This window comes from Calypte anna, chromosome 9 (genome assembly GCF_003957555.1).
Source record: "Calypte anna isolate BGI_N300 chromosome 9, bCalAnn1_v1.p, whole genome shotgun sequence".
Classification (NCBI taxonomy): Eukaryota; Metazoa; Chordata; class Aves; order Apodiformes; family Trochilidae; genus Calypte; species Calypte anna.
The window spans coordinates 6,834,513-6,857,551 of NC_044255.1; the positions used below are offsets into that span (position 1 = coordinate 6,834,513).

The 23,039-nt window shown below is 38.5% G+C and overlaps 1 protein-coding gene across 1 annotated transcript in view; it reads right to left on the reverse strand.

Annotated features, from left to right (window-relative positions):
* Window positions 1–23,039, reverse strand: part of CLSTN2 (calsyntenin 2) — a 292,419-nt gene that overhangs the window by 62,804 nt on the left and 206,576 nt on the right. Inside the window, exons 4-5 of the mRNA XM_030456311.1 lie at window positions 5,455–5,650; window positions 3,600–3,808 (exon numbers count right to left, since the gene is read on the reverse strand). Coding sequence (XP_030312171.1) covers window positions 3,600–3,808; window positions 5,455–5,650 — 405 coding nt within the window. The remainder of the gene's footprint in view (window positions 1–3,599; window positions 3,809–5,454; window positions 5,651–23,039) is intronic.

The window sequence follows — 23,039 nt, forward strand, 5'->3', positions numbered from 1 at the left end:
GCAAAACCAAAAGCAACCGAAAACACCACCAGAATCATCGGAGTTCACAGAGGGAGAGAAGCCGGAGAACACAGGCGAGGAATCTTGGAATGCAGACTCCCTCCCTCGTGCCTGCCTACCGCGGCTCCCGACTGCTCTGCCACCTTTCCACCTCGGAAGCCTGATTTATCTTCTTGACCACAGTTGCCATCAATTAATCCTCTGCTTCACCTGTCAACACCATCAGTGCCTGCTATAGAGCAACAGCCAAGGAAGGAACTGGGACTCGGAGACAAGCAACTAAGGAAACTGCTGAAGAAGCTGACAGAACTGGAAACCAAGGATGAGTATACCCCTGAAAAAACTCTAGTTTTTGCTCCAGGGAACATCCCGAACAAGGGAGCACTAATCCATTTTTACCCCTTGATCCGTTCCCTATTCTTGCTCCTATTTCCCTTAACCCTTTAACACCCACTGCTCTACCTCTTCCAGATCCAGCATGGGGAGGGGAGGGTAGTGGGGGAGGTGGTAATGTGTATCCAGTAACTAGATGGAAGGGAATTATTCAAAATGCTAGAGTTGAAGGAGAAATGGTTCCCAATATGAGTCCGATGGTTTTCCAGTGATTGTGGGACCAGGAGGAGGAGGTCAATGGGTTGCATTAGATTGGAAAATGGTAAAAGAAGCCAAAGTTGTCATTGCGCAGTACAGTTTGAAATCGGCTTGAGTCATCTCATTTGCAACATTCTTTTTACTGCTCAATTGTTGATGCCATACGACACAAAAATGCTCATTAATACTCTGTTAATTCCTTCTCAATAATTGCAATATAGTTCTCAATATTGATGCATATTGTGGTGCATGGTACACTGGTGTTTCATACAGAGATAAAAAACTTGGTTGGTAATTATACTTGCAGTTTTGATTTAGGAAATTGTACCATTTCATTTTGTTTCAGGGTAACTTTACCAGATTTTAGTAGCAATATCATTTCATTTTTTAATCTTCTAGTGGTGGTTGTTAGTTTTTCTTATATATTGGTGAGAAGTAAGACAAAAAACACAGTTATGAGAATGAGTACTCCTTTTTGGAGGCTGGAAGTTGCTGTGGAGAGCAAGAGTTGCTCCTGGTACGGAGAGCACTCCCACTCCTGCCTCCGCAGCCGCTTCTCGCCCCCCCCCGCACACACTGCTGCTGCTCAGAAAACGAGCCCACCATACCTCTAAAAATGTATCTAAATCCACCAACAAACTTTTATTGCTTTCCCCGGGTTTGGTTTTTTTTTATAGACCATGGCCTGAAAGTTGCTGAGGAGAATGAGAACTGCTCCTCGTACAGAGAACACAGAGTAAAAAAAAAAAAAAAAAAAAAAAAAAAAAAAAAAGAAAAAAAAAAAAAAAAAAGAAAGAAAAAAAGAAGAAGAAAAAAAAAAAAAAGAGTGTGTGTGCCTTTGCTATTTAAAGGCTTGGAATTTTGTCTGTAAATAATTTTATTTGGCTTTTTAGGTTTTAATTTGGCAACCATGGAGGAAACTAGGACTCCACCGTGCTGTGATCCGGGAGGGGTCTGGGGACGCTTTTGGGGCCCCCCGACCAATTTTTGTCGGATAAGCCTCCTCTACCCCCTTGGTTCTATGCGCCAGTGGACATCTGAACTTCCTCATACTAAAAAGTTGTTAAAGTCCTTCCACTGCAGTGTGAAATGTCCTTTTAGTATTGTGTTGTACTGATAACATGTTTTGTTAATGTTGTAATTCATGTGATCGTTTATATGTCGACTTAGGGATCCCTCGTCTATATGTTGGTTGTTGATTGTGCTATTCTGTTGTACTGCTCTTTTTATTGTTAGCTTTTAGGTCATATTTGTGAAGATTTTAATGGAATGTGTTGTATGAATCTTTCTGATCACTCTCAATCTATACATGCTGCAATACAATCACTTAAAGAAGGGGTTGCACATTTGCAATCACATTTGCTTTCTTGCTTTTGCTAACATTGCTACCTTGTATCTTCCAATGTTTTCAACGGATGCTCAATCCTGTCATGAAAAGAGTTTATCTTGTTCAGTCAGAAGGGGGAATTGAGGCAGTACAGCCTCAGACTGTCAGCACCGAACAATTGCTGATAATTTCAACATAAGCTTTGGGCTGTGTGCAAGGACAGTGCTGCTTAAAGCATATTTTGTAACCACAAGGAACAGCACGTTAGAACACTCGAAGGTTAAGGAGTAAGCAAGACGATTAGATTAAGGGACTCGGCAAGATAGCAACATCCACGAAGAAGCTCGAATGTGTGAAAGATAAGCTTTGTTAGTTAATTGTTGCTAAATGCTTTGTAGCCAATCAAGTTAAAACGTGTGTAACGAGATGTAGAAATCACCAATCAGCAATATGTATACGTGGCACTAGCTCTTAGATTAGTGTATAAATATTGCCTTCTGATTCAATAAAGTTGGACATTTGTTTGCATCAAACTGAGTCTCCGTCTCGCATCTGTTTGCATCAAACTCTCACTGCGACAACTTTCAAATTGCAATTTGGCCAAAAATCAGATATAACTTCCAAAGAGTATTCTCCTCCTACAGACAACATGGATTAAAAGCTTCTGTTGGGAAAAACAAATCAGAGCTTTGCTGGGCACACACACAGGGTGCTTATTCTGGGGAAACAAGTTCTGTGAGCACAGGAATTTCCATTTTGAACTTCTGCAAAACTGTGCACACATGAATATCACTAACGAGGACTCTGATCCTCAAAGTGATGCCAATATAGCACTACTGAAGTATGAAAGATAGAGCAGTATTTTGTATTGTCTGAAGTAAGCACTGAATATGAGGGAGGATCTTCAATATATTTTCCACGCAGCCAAGCAGCCTCTCCTAAACTCAGTGTCAAGTTCCATGCTTTTCCATGGTGAGAGCTTGACTGGGAAAAGCAGGAAGCTGACAGGCAGGACCAGCAAGGTCAAAAATTGCTGCATATGGAAAAAGTTTACATGGTTCATTATTTTTCCTATAATACTATATCCATTAGATAATCAATCACAATGCAAAAGCATGAAAAAATTTTTCTACTTCTCCAAAGTTTATTTTCTTCCATACTGTAGAATAACAATTCTGCTCCAGGATTTGCACAACAAATGGCTAGTTCTATGGACCCAAACTCTGAAAGCCTGTAGCAATCAATAAACATACCTAGAATACTGTCAGTTCTACATTTAGACTCTGCTCCAGAAAGTTCAGACGAATGGGACTAGATAGAAACCAGTGAATAGACCCTATTAGGTAGGGCTACATGCTGCATTAGGAAATGTCTTCACTTAGATGGAAAATTAGATCTGAGACAATTAAGAGAATGAATGACAGAAATATACTGCTCATCTAAACCTGGGGGTTTATTTTCCACATAAACTACTGTGTCACTTTCTGCACAAATCTTACATAAAAGGGGTGGAATTTCCTTTATGAAATGTTCCTTTATTCTCATAGATAAGAATAGGATTAACCTCTTGAGTTAAAACTCAAACCAAGTAATCAGCTAGTATGAAGAGGTAATTACACTGCCTACAGAAATTACTGCTATCTGTCCCAGAACTTACACTTGGCTCCTTCTCTGTACTCACCATTTCTGTCAATGGCAAAAGGGACATCAGTTGTGACTATTTCATAATTGCAGATCTGGCTGTACTGTGGGGAACAGTCCTCATCTATGGCTTCTACCTGCAGAATGCTGTCATAGATCTTCCCCTCTGTCACAGTGGCTTTATACACACTCTCCTTGAAAGCTGGTGCAAACTCATTGACATCCTTTACCTGGATATGGACCACTGCCCTAGAATAGGTAAATGAGAGCATGAAAGATAAAAATTAATTTATCATGACATATCATTAACAGTTGTTTTCAAAACACATGAAAAGACTAAAAAAAAAAGAAATCTGCTAAAATGAGATATTACTGAATTTCTGTTTAATTTTACCAATTTAATATCTTAATATGGTACTATGTAAAAAAACTATTGCCAGAGCTTGTATGGCTTCATGGTGCTCTCTATTAAAGTCAGACTGCCTCTGAAAACAAACCCCAGCAGAAATTCTATTATACTATTCCACTGTAAAATAGATTAAGAAACAAAAAATGAAGATAATTAGAGCAGTGTTACATATTCACGACCTAAAATGGTCACTTTATGAACATTTGATATTAAATAAGCCTCTTACCTTCTGCTGATTTTACTTAATGTACATGCAAATCTTTGAGAGTCAAAATATCAGGTCTTTAGTTGAGACAAACCTAAAGGCTTTCTAATCTTGTTTGACAGGCAGGCTAACAGAGGGAGAGAGAAGTGAAGGGACTTCTAGATTGATGGCAGAGCCGGTAGTAAAAGTTTCAGCTCCAGACAGCCTTGCTTGGCGTGTGGCTCAGTAGACAAAGCACTCTGGGAATGTGTAACAAAGTCTGGTCCTGATGGGCCAGATTTCATTTGGTGAGTATTAGAACACATTTTTCCACAAGTGGAATTGTACTGACTTGTTACTGCCATGGGAGGGAATAGCATGATAAAATTTAATAAAATGAAGCAAAACTGTTTCTATGACTTGATGGTTATTTGATATTGCAGGCTTCTTTCTAAATGTGTTTCTTTTTAAATATCCTGAAAAAAGTTCAACAGGCATTATAGAGCTAATTAAATTTTTAATTGTCATGAGTCTTGGATGAGCAAAAAGAAGAGCAATTTCTATTAATCATTTATTTAAATAGCTCTCAGCAAAATGAACAATTTGTACAGCAGTTACACATCTACACGTGAGTCAAATTCATCTTTAATGACAAATGGTCTGAAGCTTGGTTTCATGAATTGAAGGGGAAAAAGGCACTGTGCCACTTAAGCTTATGCAGGGAACTGGCTCCACAGTAAAAAGTACCTCCTCATAACCTTCAGTATCCGTCTTCAGAGGATTTGATTCTTCTGACACTTGCTGTCCAAAAGCTGCAGTCAGAACACTGTGAAAAGGCAACACTGCTGCAGCTCATGCACATGCACATACTAAAAGAAAGGGTGATTTCTCTCTTCTTACCATTTGAAAATAGATGAAGATACAGAAGATGTATTTAGAATTTGTAACTATCATTTAAAAGCTAGCTTCAATGTCCTGGATGATGTATTTAATCAATGCATTTAACACGAAAGCAAGAATGGTAAAATAAACCAGAACTGAGAAGCATTTTTCCACTTGAGCAAGGTCCCTGTTAAAAACTTCAACTGGAACCATTGCAGAGTGAATCAAACTGCAGGAGGTAAAAAAAAATTTTTTTCTAAAATTTTTTCAGAAAGAAAAATCTTTCCTAAAAGAAACAGTGGTTTACCTTAGTTTAGTTGCTTTCAATCTGAGTACAATAGAAAAAGGAGCCCTTCAATCTGATTTGTACTGTAGAGCAAATGTATGCTAATAAAAAAATTCTTCTAATTTTTTACTCACTTGTGAGATTTCTTCCAGTTAATTCCACCTGGTCCTGATCCACAGTCATAAGCCTGTATTATGAATGTGTATTCTTTCTGCAATTCACAGTCAATAGGACTTCTTGCTTGCAGACGACCTTCCCCAGATGTCTTGTTCAGCACAACAGCTTCAAAGGGCATTTCTTGTCCATGGATTTTAAAAGCACAGATTTCACCTGTGAGGAATAATATAAATTAGTCATAAACAGGGAAGTATTATGCACTATGGTGATATCGGAGAAGTTTGTATTTCACCTGCTGTTATAAATGGTGGAAGTATCTACTCAGGCATCAGTTTGTTATACATCCAGATGGGCCACTGGCCTCTGCTTGTCCAGTGTGATGTGGCAAGTGCAGCACTGGGCACACACTTCCCTCATCTTTTGTCCTACCAAAATTGTTTCTTAAAGCCCTAGTATACCCTATATTAGTACCCTAGATATGGTACTAATACCAATGTTGAGCTAAATTATTTTTTAACTACATTAAGATGACCATATTTAGTTTAAAAAAAAAATAGCAGAAGAAAACAAGAGATTATATTAGGGGTGGTCTTGTCTAACCACTGTTAGTCCTTCCTTGAGCCACATGAGCTGCTTGGTGGTTCAGCTTGCACTTTACTTTTCCCAACAGTGAAAAAATTAATGATGTAGAACACAGGTACATTGAAAATATATCTTAGTTTATTTATAGATATATATCATATATTTCAAACGGAAGTAGTGGAAGGAACACAAACAAGTGTCCCTTTTGGACATCTCAGTCAGCCACCCACATTCACACCCTCACACATGAATGCCTTCTTGGCAGCAGCTCATTCTGCCTCCAAACTGCCTCCTAATCTAAGAGGTCCATAGCTTCTCTCAGAGGAATACTATGTAACAAAACAGATGATAGATCTAGGACTAAAATATTCATTTGGACACAAAAGACAATACAAAAACTCTTGTGAGAAGATGAGTTTGGAAGGGGGAAAAGCCCCCAGTTTCTCATGATCCTTTTTTATCCTTCATACTGATGGAAAGGACATGCACACTGGAATAATTTTTAGGCACTCCAAAATCCAACTTTAAAAATGAAATATTTAGGCAAAGACCAATGCGGCTTAAATATTTTTATGACACATTAAACACATGCTTTTTTATGAGCAAGTCAGTCTCAAGACATGCATTATACATTCAAAGCTGCCTCCCACTCACATAATCCTTTTCCATTTATTTCCAATTTATACTTGCAGTCTTTTGGAAACCTCCTTAGCTATCGTATCTGAGTCAAATGCCAAATTCTAAATTAACTCTGAATCTATGACCTCAATTCAAGCCTGGCTATTTCTCTTGTTCTATTAGAATATATTGTTTATTTTTAGAGAAGTTACTAGACAGTAACTTTATATAAGTTCTGGAGTTTGTAAGTCCTATTATGTGTGAGAAAACAAAAAAGTGGGAAGGAAGGGTGTGTGTGGGTTATTCCCATAGCTACTACCAAGGTTTCCCTTGATTATAATGGGAGCTGTAGCTGAGCTCAGCTAAATACACCGACATTTAGGAAGATGAATCTCACACTTTACAGTTGTCATCAACCCTGTGAATGTCTTCACAAGGTCAGCACTCAGTTGTTTTAGCAATTATGAGGCACAGGGAAAATACATTATTTGCTTGGTGGGCTGACCCTTCTCTCCAGTGGCACCAAAAGCAGCACAGTTTCCCACGACAGAGATGTGCTCTTTTCAACAGACCCCAATATTTGGGCTCGAGAAGGAAAGGGTTTTACCCTGAGAATCAAATTCAGAAAAAGACTAATACTTTGCATATTCACAAAAGCAAGTTCCACAATATTTATGAACTGTTGCACAGGAAACACAGAAGAAGATGAAGAGAAGGCTGAAGCAAAGCAGTTTGTTCAGCTTTCAGCATGGGCACTGATCACTGAGTTTGTATCTTTATCTTTTGAAAAAAATTATCCTAGCTTCAAATGAAACATTAAACTGAAATTATATTGTAGATTTCAGCTTTATTTTCATTGAATATGAACATAACTGTGCAAATGTGGGAACACTAATTCAAAAATACTATTTGTTGTGTTCTGTAACAGGGGCCTTCATAGCTTCTTAATAATGAATTTCTCCTCCAGTGCACAATCCATCAACAGAAATCATAACTTCAGTGTTTTGTATTTTATTTTATTGAGCCACTGTTTGATTGTAAAAATCACAGTGTTTGCAGACATTCAGGCCTACCTACTGTTCTTAAAAAATAGAAATAGCTCAGGACAGGAAAAAAGTTCTCTCAGCCTTAGTCTAAACATTTATCATTTGTTCCTCTCCAAAGTCAGAGAGGCCTGATGCAAAGCAGTCATACCGCCAGCAGATGTTCTAATTATCTCTCAGCAAATATTTTTAAAGCCTCTATATTCTGCTCCTATGTCAGATATTCCAGATTTATATATAAGTCTATTATGTCTTTTATATCTCCATTTGCCAAAGGTAAAATAATGACAGTGGCATGGATTTGAGAAGATTTTTGTAAACACACAGCAAAAACTCCACATACTCTTCCAAATTCTACTTTCAGCAACATATTTATATGAGAAAAACCCTACATGGCTTTAAAAATTAGGAAAAGATTTTTTGAAAAACGTTTCTACCACTGTTTCCAAAGAAATGAGTTTACTGTATATTTCAATTTTTGATAGTGTTATAATGATTCTAGAAGGCTGTCTTAATGACAGTATTGAAAAAACCAGAGAAAATCAGGGCCATCTTATCACTGTGATACATACACAGTTACAGATATTTAGGACTACTAGCGCTAGGAATCACAAATAGTGTCTTTAAATATAACACACAGTATTTTTTATTATTAATTCAAAATACAGAGCTCTATATAAAGTCAGCTTAGCTAACCCCAACAGGATAGTGCAAAGATTATATTATTTACAGGATACTTTGATACATATTGTTGTGTAACTCGAGTCAGGAAAAGGATACAGGGTCTCTGATTCAGGCTCATTTAAACTGCAGAACACTCAAATTCAGGACCTTTCCTCCTCCTTTATAAGGTACAAATAACTAGAGTGCAATCTGGGACACTCTTTTCCTCACAAGAGACCACACAGCAAAACAGTAAGCTTTGTCCTTGATTTCATTTGAATGGGTTTGGAAAGAGGTGCCTATAGAATTTAGCAACCCTAAAAGTAGTGGCAGTGAACTGATAAAATAGGGACAAGTTGGTGACACCACATAAAGGTAGAAGCACACTCATGAGATCCTACAGCTCTTGCATCCAGGGCAGAGAGAAAATATCTCTTCTCAAAGGACAAAGACATACATACTGTGGGTTTCCAGATGCTTCCAATAATACCTATTGATTGCAGGGTTTAGCTTTACTAAGAGTTGATTTATTTTACATGTTTTAATTAAAATCTAGGCTTTATGTTTTCTCTTAATATAGTTCAGAATAACATTAGCCATTAGTAACTCTTAATTTTGAAGCCTACGTTATTTTACGCTGAGAGCTCTGTAGAGATCCATTGGCCACTACCACAGAGATAAGAATGTAATTTCCTTCATAAAAATTATAATAGCCTCAAAACAAGCTTGCCATTTCTGGAATATTACTAACAAATCTTTTCACATTTTAGAAATTCCTAAAGACAGTGTTTTGTACTCAGCAAAATTTACATGCAAGACTGTAAGTCGGGTATTAGAAACAAATTCTTCCCCGAAAGGGTTGTCAGACAGGGGAACAGGCTGCCTGGGCACTGCTGGAGTCACCATCCCAGGAGGTCGTTAAAGGCTATGTAGATGTGGTGCTGAATGACACAGTTTAGTGGTGGACTTAGAATCACAGAATCATCATGGTTGGAAAAGACCTCTAAGATTATCAAAGTCCAACCATCCACCCTACAACCAGTAACCACTAAACCAGCCACCCAGTGTAGCACGTCATCTACCTGAGTACCTCCAGGGATGGTGCCTCCACCACCTCCCTGGACAGCCTGTTCCAATGTTTTATCACTTTTTCAGTGAAGAAATGAACCTCCCCTGATAGAGTTTGGCCCCATTTCCTCTTGTTCTATCATTCATCACCAGGAAGGAGAGGCCAACATCTATCTCACTATAACCTCCTTTCAGGTAGTTGTAGAGAGCAATGAGGGCTCCCCTTGGAGAGTGAACTTGGCAGTGTTGGGTTTATGGCTGGACTCAATGACTTAAAATATCTTTTGTGACCTCAAGTTCCCTGACAGGGAACTGTCAGAAATGCAGCATGAACCCACTATCTGCAGTCGATATTGGATTTTTCAAGAAGTTTCTTTAGAAATTGCTGTTTCTCTTTTTGTTTTTAACCCAGCCTTCCAGGATAACAACCGTAAACAAGTTGCTCTGCTGGAATCCTGCAAATATCTCCTGCAGTGCAGGGCTGCTGAACCTCTGAGTGTCTCAGTACCCCTGGGAAGGTTTACTGCTTTGACAAGTTTTTCTGTCATAAACTGTAGCTACCGTTTAAATAATTACAAAACACAGAAGGTTACATTTTGAGGGAGGAAAGGGTAGCTGTTTGGGTAAGGGAGGCAAAACAAGAATTAGAGATATAAAATATCTTTTAGGACAAAGAAATTAAGTGTGGCAATAACTACTGTATATGCTTTTCCAGCTCATCAAAGTCAGTGCTATTAAAATGATACTGAAATACTAAAATCCATGGAGTGATACTGAAATGAAACAGGGGGAGTCATTCATATCTTAATAAAATACAAAAAAATATTATTTCCTCATATTTAATTTTATAGGCAACAAGCTCTGCAAAGCAAGAGCATAAATCCACTGCTACCCTTCCCATTCTATTCCTACAGATTTGAAATTAGAAAGTGGAGGAAACTGCACTTGCACTCCAAGTGATTCATTGCTGCCATAAGCTCACACCAAAGGAACCAGACTTCATTCTTCTGCTGAAGCAGGGACCAATTGCTTAGGATGAAAAGGTAGTTCTGTGGGTAGCATAGAAGCTGCAGTCATAGCTTGGTTTATTCCTCGCTCCATGATAAGTTTCCCAGGGAAATCACTTGGGTCATGAAGGTATTCAACAACAAAGCACCTGAAAAATCTACTCTACAGCTTTGTTTAAATAAGCTTGTGTAAAAAATGTAATTTTTATGGACATGCTCTGATTATAGTGAGATGCATGACCAAGTTGCTCTCTTGGAAATTAGACCAGCACTGTTTAGATGCAAAACATATTGCATTGTGCACTCAGATCTGCACACCGGGCTCAACTGATGCAGAATTGATACATTTCTTTGAAGAATGCAACAAACATTGAGCCAGATGACAAAAATACCTAACAAGGAGATAAAGGTTTGTGCACGTACTGATGTACCCTATTATCTAATCATTATACAGTTCTCAAATGCTTTCTAGAACAGAAATTTTCAAATATTCTAGAAATATAAAATATTGTCACTCTTTCCTTCCATCAAACACACACCAAATTAACATTCCATTGTAAATACCTTCAAACATTTCTTAATCTTTTCTTATTTCTCAAATCTGCAAGATTAAAAGAGAAAGTAAGCAAGAACGCATGATTTTAAGAGCAGTATCAAAACAGTATAATATTCTAATCAATATAGGAGATCCATGCCCCTCCCTTCCTCAATCTAAAGCTTTTGTTAACCTCGGGTTTCATGTTTGGAAGCCTCCTGTGGATTCAGCAGAGCATCTGAGTATCACCCAAAGACACACTCAACACACAGAAACAGCTGTCCCATTTAGTTAGAAAGCTGTAAGGCACAGCACAGTCTCTGTAACACTGACATAATCAGTACTGAGAAATATGTGCCTTGCCATTTTTTACAACACCACATTAGAATGAGTTATTTGAAAAACAATCCTGCAACTGCACAGTTAAACCTAAAAAAAAAAAAAAGCAAAAAAAAAAAAAAAAAAAAAAAAAAAAAAAAAAAAAAAAAAAAAAAAAGCAAAAAAAAAAAAAAAGCCCATTAATGAAAGGAACTTTAACTTCCAGGAGCTAAGTGAAGCATAATTACTCACTTCCCAATTAGGTCATTTTTTGATCTATTTTTTCCAAGGTGTCAATAACTCTCATAAACACATGCATGGCTTCTTGTCCTCAGTGACACTACCTGCATTATTTGATTAGTGTTCACCTCAGGCTGCAACATTTGCAAACAGTGATTGCAGATTTCCTGCTGCCACAGCAGATGAAACATCACCTTGCTTCAGACAGTCAGCTTTCAGTAAATACAGAATTCCTGATGCTACCACTGCCCTAATTCCAAATCTGCATCTGAAAGCTGGAATCTGAAGCTATTTAATCTCTAGATTAGTGAGGTCTACACTGAGAAGAACTTGTCTAGTGAGGCACTAACCATTTTTCTCTGTATATTGGTTGAAAAAAAAGGAAATTTATTTTTATATGATACCTAGAGGCCTCTGCATGTAAGATTAAAAAGGCTACTATAATGCTTGCAGTAATTTCTAGCCACTAAGTATTGCTGAGCTGTTTAAGGACAAATGCCAATAAAATACATTCAAGCAGGTGATGATCAGAGAATGGTTTTGGTTGGAAGGGGCCTTCAAGATCACCGAGTTCCAATTTCTAGGCAAAGGCAATGACACCTCTCACTAGACCAGGTTGCTCCAAGCTGAATCCAAGCTGGTCTTGGACATGTCTAGGGAGGGAGAATCCACAACCTCCCTGGTCAGCTCTTCCCAATGTCTCATCACCCTCACACTGAAGAGTTTCTTTCCAATGTCTAAACTAAATCTACCATCTTGCAGCTTAAAACCATTATTCCTTCTATAATCATTACACACCCTTGTGAAAATTCCCTCCGCAGCTTCCCTGTAGACACACAGTGATGTGTAATGTGACCAGAATTTCAAATTAAATAAAGACATAGCATTAAGAATGTTGGACAGCAAATATATACTGCTTACATAGTTCCTACAGTCTGGTAGGCAAAACCAAACATTTTCTGCAGCAGGATACGTGCACTCCTGTGACCTGTTAGATTGGGTTCTCTTGTGAGATACACAGAGAGAAATAAAAAATGAGCAGCACAATATCACACTCAGATTAGAAAATCAGCAGCTGTTTAGTCTATTGAGGACTCAGTAGACTGACAGAGAAACTTACTTTTTAATTAATCCACTTTCCCTGGGGCCTTCTATCAAGGCAGATGAATTCTGAGATAGAGAAGCTTGGAAAATATTGCATTTATTAAAATTATTCCCCTGAATAACTTTAAATGTATTGTTTCTGGGGTACACTTGGATAATTCAAAGCACACAGTCAATGACTAATTAATTTTTCTGCTCCTTTTTACTCAAAAGTATCAGTCAGCTTTAAGTTGTGAGAGATCAGTTATGCAAATTGAATATACACAAGTCCATGGGCCCTGATGGGATGCACCCAAGAGTCTGGAGAGCTGACTCGTGTTATTTCCCTACCACTCTCCATCATTTTTGAAAAATTGTGGTAAACAGGAGAGATGCCTGAGGATTGAAGGAAAGTGTCACTTCAGTCTTTAAAAAGGGCAAGAAGGAAGATCCAGGAAACTACAGACCAGTCAGTATCACCTCGAGCCCTGGAAATACGATGGAGCAGCTAATTCTGGAGGTCATCTCTATGCACATGGAAGAGAAGAAGATTATTAGGACTAGTAAGCATGGATATACCAAGGAGAAACCATGCTTAATTAATCTGATAGCCTTCTGTGATGTTGTGACTGAGTGTCTGGATGCAAGGAGACCAGTGGATGTAGTCTACCTTCACCTTAGTAAGGTTTCTGACACAGTTTCCCATAACATCCTCATGAGCAAACTCAGGAAATGTGTGATAGAAGTCAGTAAGCAGTAAAATTAAGAACATTAAGAATTAAGAACAGGCTACATCATAGAGCCCAAAGAGTGATGATCAATGACACAGAGTCCAGCTGGAGACCTGTGACTAGTGGGGCCACCTAAGGATCAGTGCTGGGTCCAGTCCTGTTCAACATCTTTATCAATGACTTTCATGAAGGGACACTGTATTCTCAGCAAGTTGGCCAATGGCACGAAACTGGGAGGAGTGGCTGATCCACCTGGAAGCTGTGCAGCCATTCAGCAAGACTTGGACAGACTGGAGAGCAGGGCCAAGGGGAACCCAGTGAAGTTCAACAAGAAAAAGTGCAGAGTCCTGCACCTGGGAAGGAATAACAAAAGCCCCAGTACTGGTTAGGAGGGGTTCTGCTAGAGAGCAGTCCCATGGAAGAAGGACCCTGGAGTCCTGGTAGAGAAGTTATCCATGGGACAGCAATATGCTCTTGTGTCCAAGAATGCCAATGGTAGTCTGGGGTGCATTAAGGAGAGTGTGTCCAGCAGAAAGAGGGAGGTTCTTTCCTCCCTCTCTACTCTGCCGTGGTGATACCTCACCTAGAATACTGCATCCAGTTCTGGGCTGTCCTCAGTTCAAAAGGGACAGGGATTTACTTGAGAGAGTGCAATGGAGGGCTATGAGGATAATAATGAGGGACACCTGCTTTATGTAGAAAGGCTGAGAGACCTGAGGCTTTTAAGTCTGGAGAGGGAAAGGCTAAGAGGAGATCTAAGTAATGTGTATAAATATATGAGGGCTTGGCATCAAGAAGGAAGAGACAACATCTTCTCACTTGTGCCCTGTGATAGGAAAAGGGGCAATGGATTTAAGGTAAAGCACAGGAAGTTCCACCTCAACATGAGGGAGAATTTCTTTACTGTAAGGGCTACAGTGTAGTGAAATGAGGCAATCAGGTGTTGCTAATTACAAGGTGGGAGGCATGAGCTTGTGTTAAGCCCACCTGTGCCCAATTAGGGCTTACCCCAGCTGCACATGAGCAGGATTGGGCGACCAATAAAAGGTGAGCTTCTGAATGCACGCTCGGCTGACTCTCGAGCAACCAGAGGAGGAGGTTAGCTGAGTCTGGAGCAGAATCACGGAACAAGGCCAGCCAAGCCTAAAGGCAGCAAGATTGGAGCACTACTTGTGCACCTTGACAAGAACACCTGTTTGACTTCGAAGTGCCGTGCCCCAAGAAAGGTTCGTCTGCTACACTACAGAGCCCTGGAACAGGCTCCCCAGAGAGGCTGTGGAGTCTCCTTCTCTGTAGACTTTCAATGCACATCAGGATGCATTTTGGAGTGACCTGTCCTAGTTTTGGACCTGCTCTGGCAGGAGGATTGGACTCAATGATCTTCAGAGGTCTCTCTCAACCCCTGACATTCTGTGACTTCACATGAGGAACTCTGGGCTGGCAAGGACAAAATGTAAGCAGTGGACTTGATCATACAAACCAAAGGAGAGGCAAGTGCTATGAGTTAGGGCTGTCTTGCATAATTTATTATCATAAAATAATGCCATGTATGCTGACCATGGACTACAGCAAAGTGGGGCAGAAATACAGAACTGTCTAATGGTTGCTATCAATAGACCTGTTCCCTTCTAGCACGCCAATATTCTGAGATAACCAACCACTCTTTTTTTAACCTCAGATTTCCAGTTTGAAAGATCAGGTGGAGAATAACCAAATGCTGCAGGAAGTATTACAGAATCACTTGAGCTCAATGAGTGGTTATTTGTGGAGATGTGCAAATGAGAGTTTGCAGAGTGGGATGTCAGCAGCTCTCATCTAGAACCAAGCAGTCACAATGGGCTGGTGCTATTCTTGAATGAACAGGTGCTGGTTCCTGGCTGACTGATGGCTTGGGAGCCCACAGCAAGGGCACTCTGGATGTGTACATAAGGTATAAAAAGAGATGCAATATCCACCCTTAATTTTGATATTTTCTGTTAAAATGAAATGAAGATAAAAGAAAATAACATTTTAAAGATAATTTTCTGCACTGTATTTACACAAACCTGCCAGGTTTGCAAAAAAAATATGCATTAAAACTGCAAAATACCTTTGGACAATCATGGAATTTTCATGGTATTGTCATCTTATGAAGTGAGATAAAAGGGAAATTATGCAGTTTGAATCTTTCCACTGGCTCCTAAACTCTTGTTAATATGTACAGTAAAATAAGCCATAGGCTTTCACTCAACTGTTTGCTCTGCTATGGTCTCTTCTTACAGAAGAGATTAAATAAAAAGTTTAGGAATATTAGTTTAGTCTTGGCATGGAGCCTGGGAACTTTAATCTGTGCATCCTGCAGATGTGCAGTAAAATAGAGCATTGAGCTTAATTGTTACAAGAGTACCATATGGTTCCTCCTCATCACAGCATTTTCTCATTTGTTTTACTTCCACTTGCTTGTCTTCAAATAATCTGATATATTCACTTCCAAGTGTAAAGTCATACTTTGGATCTCTAGACACGGAGACTTACTTTGGACACAAATCCATCTACTACAGAGCATCATCACAAATAAAAAATAACCTAGTCAAAATTATAGCATCTGGTCCTTTATCAGAATGGAAATTGTATAGTGAAGATAAATACATAAAAAAGCCCATAAATACAGGTCTCAGACTAAATGATCATTTGCACTCTAATCTGCCTGGGCACTTAGAATTCCTATCATTTCTTAAAAAATATATTCAGTTTATCTCACTCTTCTAAATGCTACAGTTTTGTTGTTTGGGTTTTTGTTTTTGTTTTTCCCTGTATAGTTTAGTTTCTACCTTGCCTTTCTAAGGATAAATATCTGTACCATTTTATATTGTGCTGTTCTTAGGCATGGTTGCTCCCCCCTCCACATTGGCTGCCTCCTGCCACTGACCATAGCTCAACCACCAACCAGCTGCATATTTCTGCAAAGGCTGGCAGAGAACTGGCACTCCCAGGTAAATCATGAAAGCACAGAAATCTGAAAGACTGCTGACTGCAGCTTTGGGAGGACTGCTTTAGCCTACTCATGCTTTAACATTTTACACATTACAGATGTGAGCAGCTCAGCTGTGTGAGCTGCCTGCCTCACTGGTTCCAGAGCTGCCCCTGAACAACTGCCACTTGCTAGCTTGTTCCTTATTTCCAGCTTCCAATTCTGCTAATAAGATCTGTACAAAAATCACAGCTTTTTTCTTATAATTTACAACTACCCAGAGTTCAGTAAGATCTGTGCTTTTTAATGCAGGACTGTCAGTCATAACAAGTCCTGCTATATTTAGTGATTCAGGTGGCACTCCAGCCACCGCAATGCTTTCAGAAGCACAGACCTTCTGCATAGTGTTGTTGGGGGGGTATCCTGCTCTAATAAAACTCAGGCTAACTGCAAACATTACTCTTTCATGCAATAGTGTGATGATTAGTAGCAAAAAGTAACTTTTCCTGCACCAAAACTTAGATTGATTTTATAGTCTCACTGATATGAAAATTACTGGATAGACAACAACCATTAAGATCTTCATAGAAAAAATAAGGGCTCTGTCCCTTTTAACATTTTAAATGGGGTAATCTATGCATACTAACTATTCAGTAACAGAAGGGGGGTTGTTTTAAAACAGTAAATTCAAAGCCACAGTGAACTCAACACATTGGGCTTTGTGCTTATCACCAAACATAACAAAACCTCCTACTTATTTGCTGCGTCTTTTAGATTTTATCCTGCTTGTCCTCATCTTCTCTCTTGTGCAGGAGCTATAGAGAGGACATAAACTGTATTGTTCTGCAGCTTTGGAGGTGATGTTAGCTTTTTTCCCAATGTGAAATTAAATTTATTTGGAACTTTTCATAAAACCAAGCTGCATTAAAATAGCTGTTTTCAGAGAAAGGTCAGATTTTCAATTGAGTCCTCTCAAAAAATCTGTCTTGTACTGCAGAAATGGCAGACCTATCAAAACATCCACAAAATACTACTTTAGTAAAACTGTATTTTATAATGTTTTCACCCAGTCCCTTATAAATATTTCATGACTTTGCTCTTTGATTTCTGGTCCCTCTCTACTGCCTATTTCTGGCTACGTTTTAACAGGTCTGGAATTTCAATGTAGGGTTTAATTACTTCCTTCTAGGAATTTAGACTTCCTAGGAATTTCTAATCACTAAATTTCTTGTCCTCAAAATCCATATCATCTTGTATTTGGGGATATAACAGGGGACACTCAGCCTCAATCAACACCTGAGTAAGTCACCTTGTGGTCATGGAAAACTGAAGTCCTGACACTGGTACACATAGGAATCACTAGAACTGGACTAAATTCAACTGAAAGATTCCAACTGATTTCAACCTGGAGCAAACCATACTGTGGACATATATTGCAGCTTCATCTCTGCATCAAAATATTCTTGGATTTATTACCTATTACTTTAAATTACTTTAAATTTTTGCTTCTTTATCTATGTTTTGCATGTCTAAGATTTAAGACTTGTGTGGGAGATTTGAGAGGTATAAATTTAATTATAGACATAAGTTTTTGCAGGCCCAACCCTTTAAATGTTTTATAATGTGAACTCCCAAGAAGACAAGGACATTTCTGTATCTGTTTTCTGAGTAAATGAGATACTATGCTTAAAAACCAACCAACAAAAAACACCAAAAACCCAATGTTGAAGTAAAAATTACAACCTGGGTCTTAATGATTAGGTACAAAATTTACACTGATTTCAGTGGCAAAAGGCAAGCCCTTGCTGAGTATTGGTGAAAACCAGAATTGATAAAGGCTGGTTCGTATCCTTGGTTGCCTAAGGCACAATAAAATTAAACCTTAAAATACAGAGATGGACACTGATGTCTCTGTTACCAGATGCTGTTCAGTATATTGCAGATCTTGTGGAGAGAACAGATTATTTTTCCACTTATTCTGTATTCCATTCCCTTTCATTTTAGAAAGTGAAGACCAAAGCTTATATTTTATGCTTTAGGAGCTATGACAGAACTTTCATTGCAATTTAATATTTAATTTGAAACTAATGGAATGAAGGATGCAACTATTAAAATCCAACATGTGCAATATAAAGCAATAAAAATGTAGCACCATGAAAACTGCACAGTAATAAATAATTTCAACAATTTAGAAAGTGCAAATAAATATCTATATACTTTCTATTTAACTGCTCCTTAACAATGTAAAGAAACAAATTGTATTTGCAGTTTCTGAAGTAAAATTAAATATTAATTCTAATATATCTGGTAAGAAACATAACCAAACTATTTTATCAAGATATAGAGTTAATTCAAAACCATTTCTGTGGTTAGCACTAGGAACTACTTAGTTGTATTTGCATTCACACCATCAGGACTGGACAACCAGAAGCTGCCAAGCCGGGGCAGTGCTGCTTTGAGAATGCTTGGCTCCAGCCCTGGGAAGCAAACACAGTGTTTTAGAATAGACATTTACAGCCTGGGATTTCTGGGTGACAAATGGTTTTCTGGAAGGAGGAACTGACTAACTGCTTGTCATGGTATTTGCTGAAAACTGCTTCTGTGCTACTATGCCATGAAAATGCATATATATTTTGGAACATTTGAATTTCATTTAAAACCCAATAATTTCTCTTTGTGAATATAGCACAAAGTTGTCTTCTAGAAATCACCACTAATGGCAGCACTACATAAACTGGTTTATTTTCTTTACTCAAGGAGCCATACCTGCTTGCTCTCACAACACAAATAACTGTTCAGTTTCTTCTCCCATTAGCCTTGCAGCTTTAACTAAAACAGGGTGAACTGGATCATGCTTCTTCTTGCACATAATTAACAGACTTGTTTACTAAAAGCCTCATTTCCAGATACACTGTGTTAATGCTGAGCCCCTGGACATCACTGGGAACTGCAGGTGGCTACAAAGCCCAAGACAAGACCATCTGTCAAAACAATATTTGAGCAAAACAACATCACTGTACAAGTAATTTTAAGGGTACAGTTTGCAAACAGAGGGGTCAATCAGTTGTCAGTAAGAGCCTGAGGGAAACTTTATTCCTAGTATATCTTTAGGTAAAACATTTTGCTTCTGTAAGATGGGGCTGAGCTTACAGATTTTAACAGCTAGAAAATGCTAACAATTGGTTTGCAAACTGGCTAAGTAGGAAAATAATGAAACACACAAGATAGACAAGTAATGCAATTCTGACCCTTTCGTACCCTTAGCACAGAGCCCTGTTTGCTTTCTTAGTTTTTTTTTTTTGTTTTTTTGTTTGTTTGTTTGTTTGTTTTGGCAAAATGCATCCTTTAACCAGCTTCTCAAAGGCTAAACTGCTCTTCCTGTGGAAAATCCATGCCTGCCCAGTGACCTCTGTCCCTTAGAAGCCTTTCCAAGGTCTTTCTACCACCATGAACAGACAGGGAATCAGGGTAGAAGACCCATTGCAACAGCCTCCATACCCAACAGCGAAGAAGGACAACACTTAGAAATGAAATAATCAAGGGAGCAGCCATGCTCATGCCAAAGCTTTTGCCTGTAGGATAGATTTGCACACAATCAGGTGATGGGGGGCCACCCCCACAAGGCCTAGCAAACACCTTGGAGTCAAGGACAGAAAATCACCCACTTGCACACCCACTTGTTCTGGGCACAGCATTTCCCTGTTGACCAAAAAGTTCCCAGAGAAATTCCTCACCTGAGGGAAGTTCTTCATATAGTCCAAAATTGTTCAAATCAGTTTTGCAGTTAATGAAAAACAGGCAGACTCAAATGGCAAAGAAACCCCAGAAACAACTGTTGTCATAGTCCCAGTGTTGCTACATAATTAGCACATTACGACTGTCAAAATTACTTATCCAGATCCTATAATAGCTCACTTAGTAAATTATAACTACTTAAACAGCCATAATTGTACAGAGATATGCAGCCAAGTAACCCTTGAAGATTTTTAATATTACAGGTCTGATAAATGAGATGATAATGAAAGGAATATTATTAAAGCACTTATTTTTGACACATTGTGATTTTTGAATTATCAAATATGTCAACTTTTACATCTACAAACCACGTTCTGTAAATGGAGTAAAAAAGCTTCCCAGCTGTACAAGTCTGTGTGATGACATCCAAAAGCAATCTGCTCCACACATATCAGGTGGCATAGCAACTCCCTCTCTTCCTCATCAGAATTCTGGGAATTCTCAGAAGAGCCCGTGTATGCACACCTGCACTGCAGAGAGCAAGTGGAAAAACACAATTAAAACCCAATTCTATAAAAATCCTAGTTTAAAAGAGGATGAACCCTTGGTACTAACATCAGGTAAGTCAGTGTGGCTTTCTGGATTCTGCACTAAAAGTACTAAAGCAGGAGAACAAAGCCATATTTTAAATGAATGGTATGAGTTCCCACACTCCATTTTTTTTTAAGCATTATATCCACATGGAATTGCTTCAGGAAGGACAGTGCTGCATGAGGCAAAACGAGAAACAAAATAATGATGAAAGCAAGCTTCCAAAGAAATACCTGAGGGGTCTTAGAATGAACAACAGTTTATCTGTGAGATTCCTGCTTCCAGCCAGGGTTAGTGAACTGTAACACTCAGGCTGAGATCTAAACCAAGATGACAGTGAGTTGTTGACAATCCTTGTCCTAACAACAGTCTGATGGAGAAAAGGGCAGGAAGCACCAGAGAATGCAGCATGAGGCATTATTGCTATAGGTTACAGACAGACATAGTATGACCAGGGATCAGAAATATTATTATTCTAAGATTATTCTTATAACCTAAGAATAACTGCTCTGAGCAGTTTCACTCCAAGAGAGATTGAACACAGAGAGGCATAGTCAAGTTCAATTCAAGCAAGAGGACTGGATAGTGAAAAGAGAGCAGGGACCAAACCAGATTTGTCAATCTGTCATAGAAATAAAGACACCTGTAGATTTTAATCTCAAACCCACCTTGTGTATGGTAAATATGAAAACCTAATGCTGTTTGAGGGACCTATCTCTTGGCAACCGGTGAAGAAAATAAGGAACAAGGCATATATGCAGCTTATGCCTGAGACTTTATGCCATTTTTATGAAAAAAATAGAAGCAGCAAAATTTTCAGTAGCCAGAGCCAGTAAATCTATCAGAAATACACCAAATTTCAAATTTGAAATGTTCTACTTCAGAAAAATAAACCTTTTTTTTTGCATGCTAACCTGAACATATTGAAAATGGAACTTGCTGAGGCACAATAAACACTGGAGCTACATCTGCAGTTTTACAATGTCATTATTCACACAATGACTTTAAAATACTTTTAAAGGACTACCTAGGTTGATCATAAAAATCTGTGTATTAGAGCCATTACATTTCTTAATCATTAATTTTGTTTCATGTTTAAACGTGCAGTGACAGAAGGATTATTAAAGGTGAAATGGATGATGTTGCTCACACTTTAGGTTTGACAGAGGTTCCTTTTATGTAAATTTCCTGTTTATAAAGAGGGCTCCTAGGCTCTCTCTTTTCTCTGCATTTTATTGTCTGATCTCAGATTCCCTGACACGATTTCTAATGTACTCTTATTAAAAAAAAAACCCATCACAATGAGTTCAAAATCAAAGAGACACACAAGGTCTTTTAACAGTACCATGCACCCCCATTTCCTTTTTTTAAACTTTTAATGTTCTGTTACTTTCAGTAGAGGTTTTAAAATGGGATGGTAGACTAAGCTAAACAAATGTGACTGGATTTTCATCTTCTGAGGAAATCAGTGTTTGGCCATGTTCAGCAAATTTGACAGATACTCAGTCCCAAGTATGGCTAAGAAGGACTTTCTATGAAATTTCTTATCCCAATCTGAAGAATTCTTTAGGGTCTTACTAAACCTGAGGACTGGAATACAGGTTCTCAGTGTTTCCCTGCATGACATTTTCTAATTTTGCCATGTTCAAAATTCTTCTAATAACTTTCCATAAAGAAGAATGTTGTGAAAATATATAGGCTAAGCCTTTTGGTGGACATCTTCACTCTCAGGTTTATTGCAGAACACAGTACTTTGTGTCACTTTTTTGTGTAATGACTGCATTCAGTGCATTCACTAAGATGAAAGAGTAAGAGGCCAGAACTAAGCCTTTACACAGCCCTGCCTTTTTCAGGGCTCTCATAAAAGGATATGTTGTCATATGGGAAGTATGGGAGCAGATAAAAAGATGGCTCTTCCTTACAATCTTGGAGTGGAGAAGAAAGGCAGTAATCACATGGACACTACTCTCTCCTCTGGCTAAGAAGCCAATTCAGTGACCTGGCAACATCATTCTCCAGTAGCAAGTGACGTTTTAATATGGAACTTGTCCTTTTTTCTTAAAGCAAAACAAAACCAAAGCTCTAAAAATTAGGAAAAGGGATTTTAAAAATAGTTTAAATATACAGGGGGAGGGCAAAATTATCTATTATCCCTAGACATAGGCTCAGATTTTTCATATGACAGAGTAGAAGTTACACCTCCATTTTGTTGTTTTTGGGTAGCTCTTTTGATATGGTATTTGATTTGTCAGCTCTTTCCTCTCTGTTCCAGCTACCTGGCTTTCTGTACCTGACACTCCTTTGTCTGATGTCAGGCAAGGGATCAAAAGACAAGGAAAAGAACTGGAATGGCTGATCATATGCAGTGCATTGCATCCAATTATTTCATGCAGCTGCTTAAATTATTCAAGTCCCTCTTCTGTTGTTTATAACCTTGT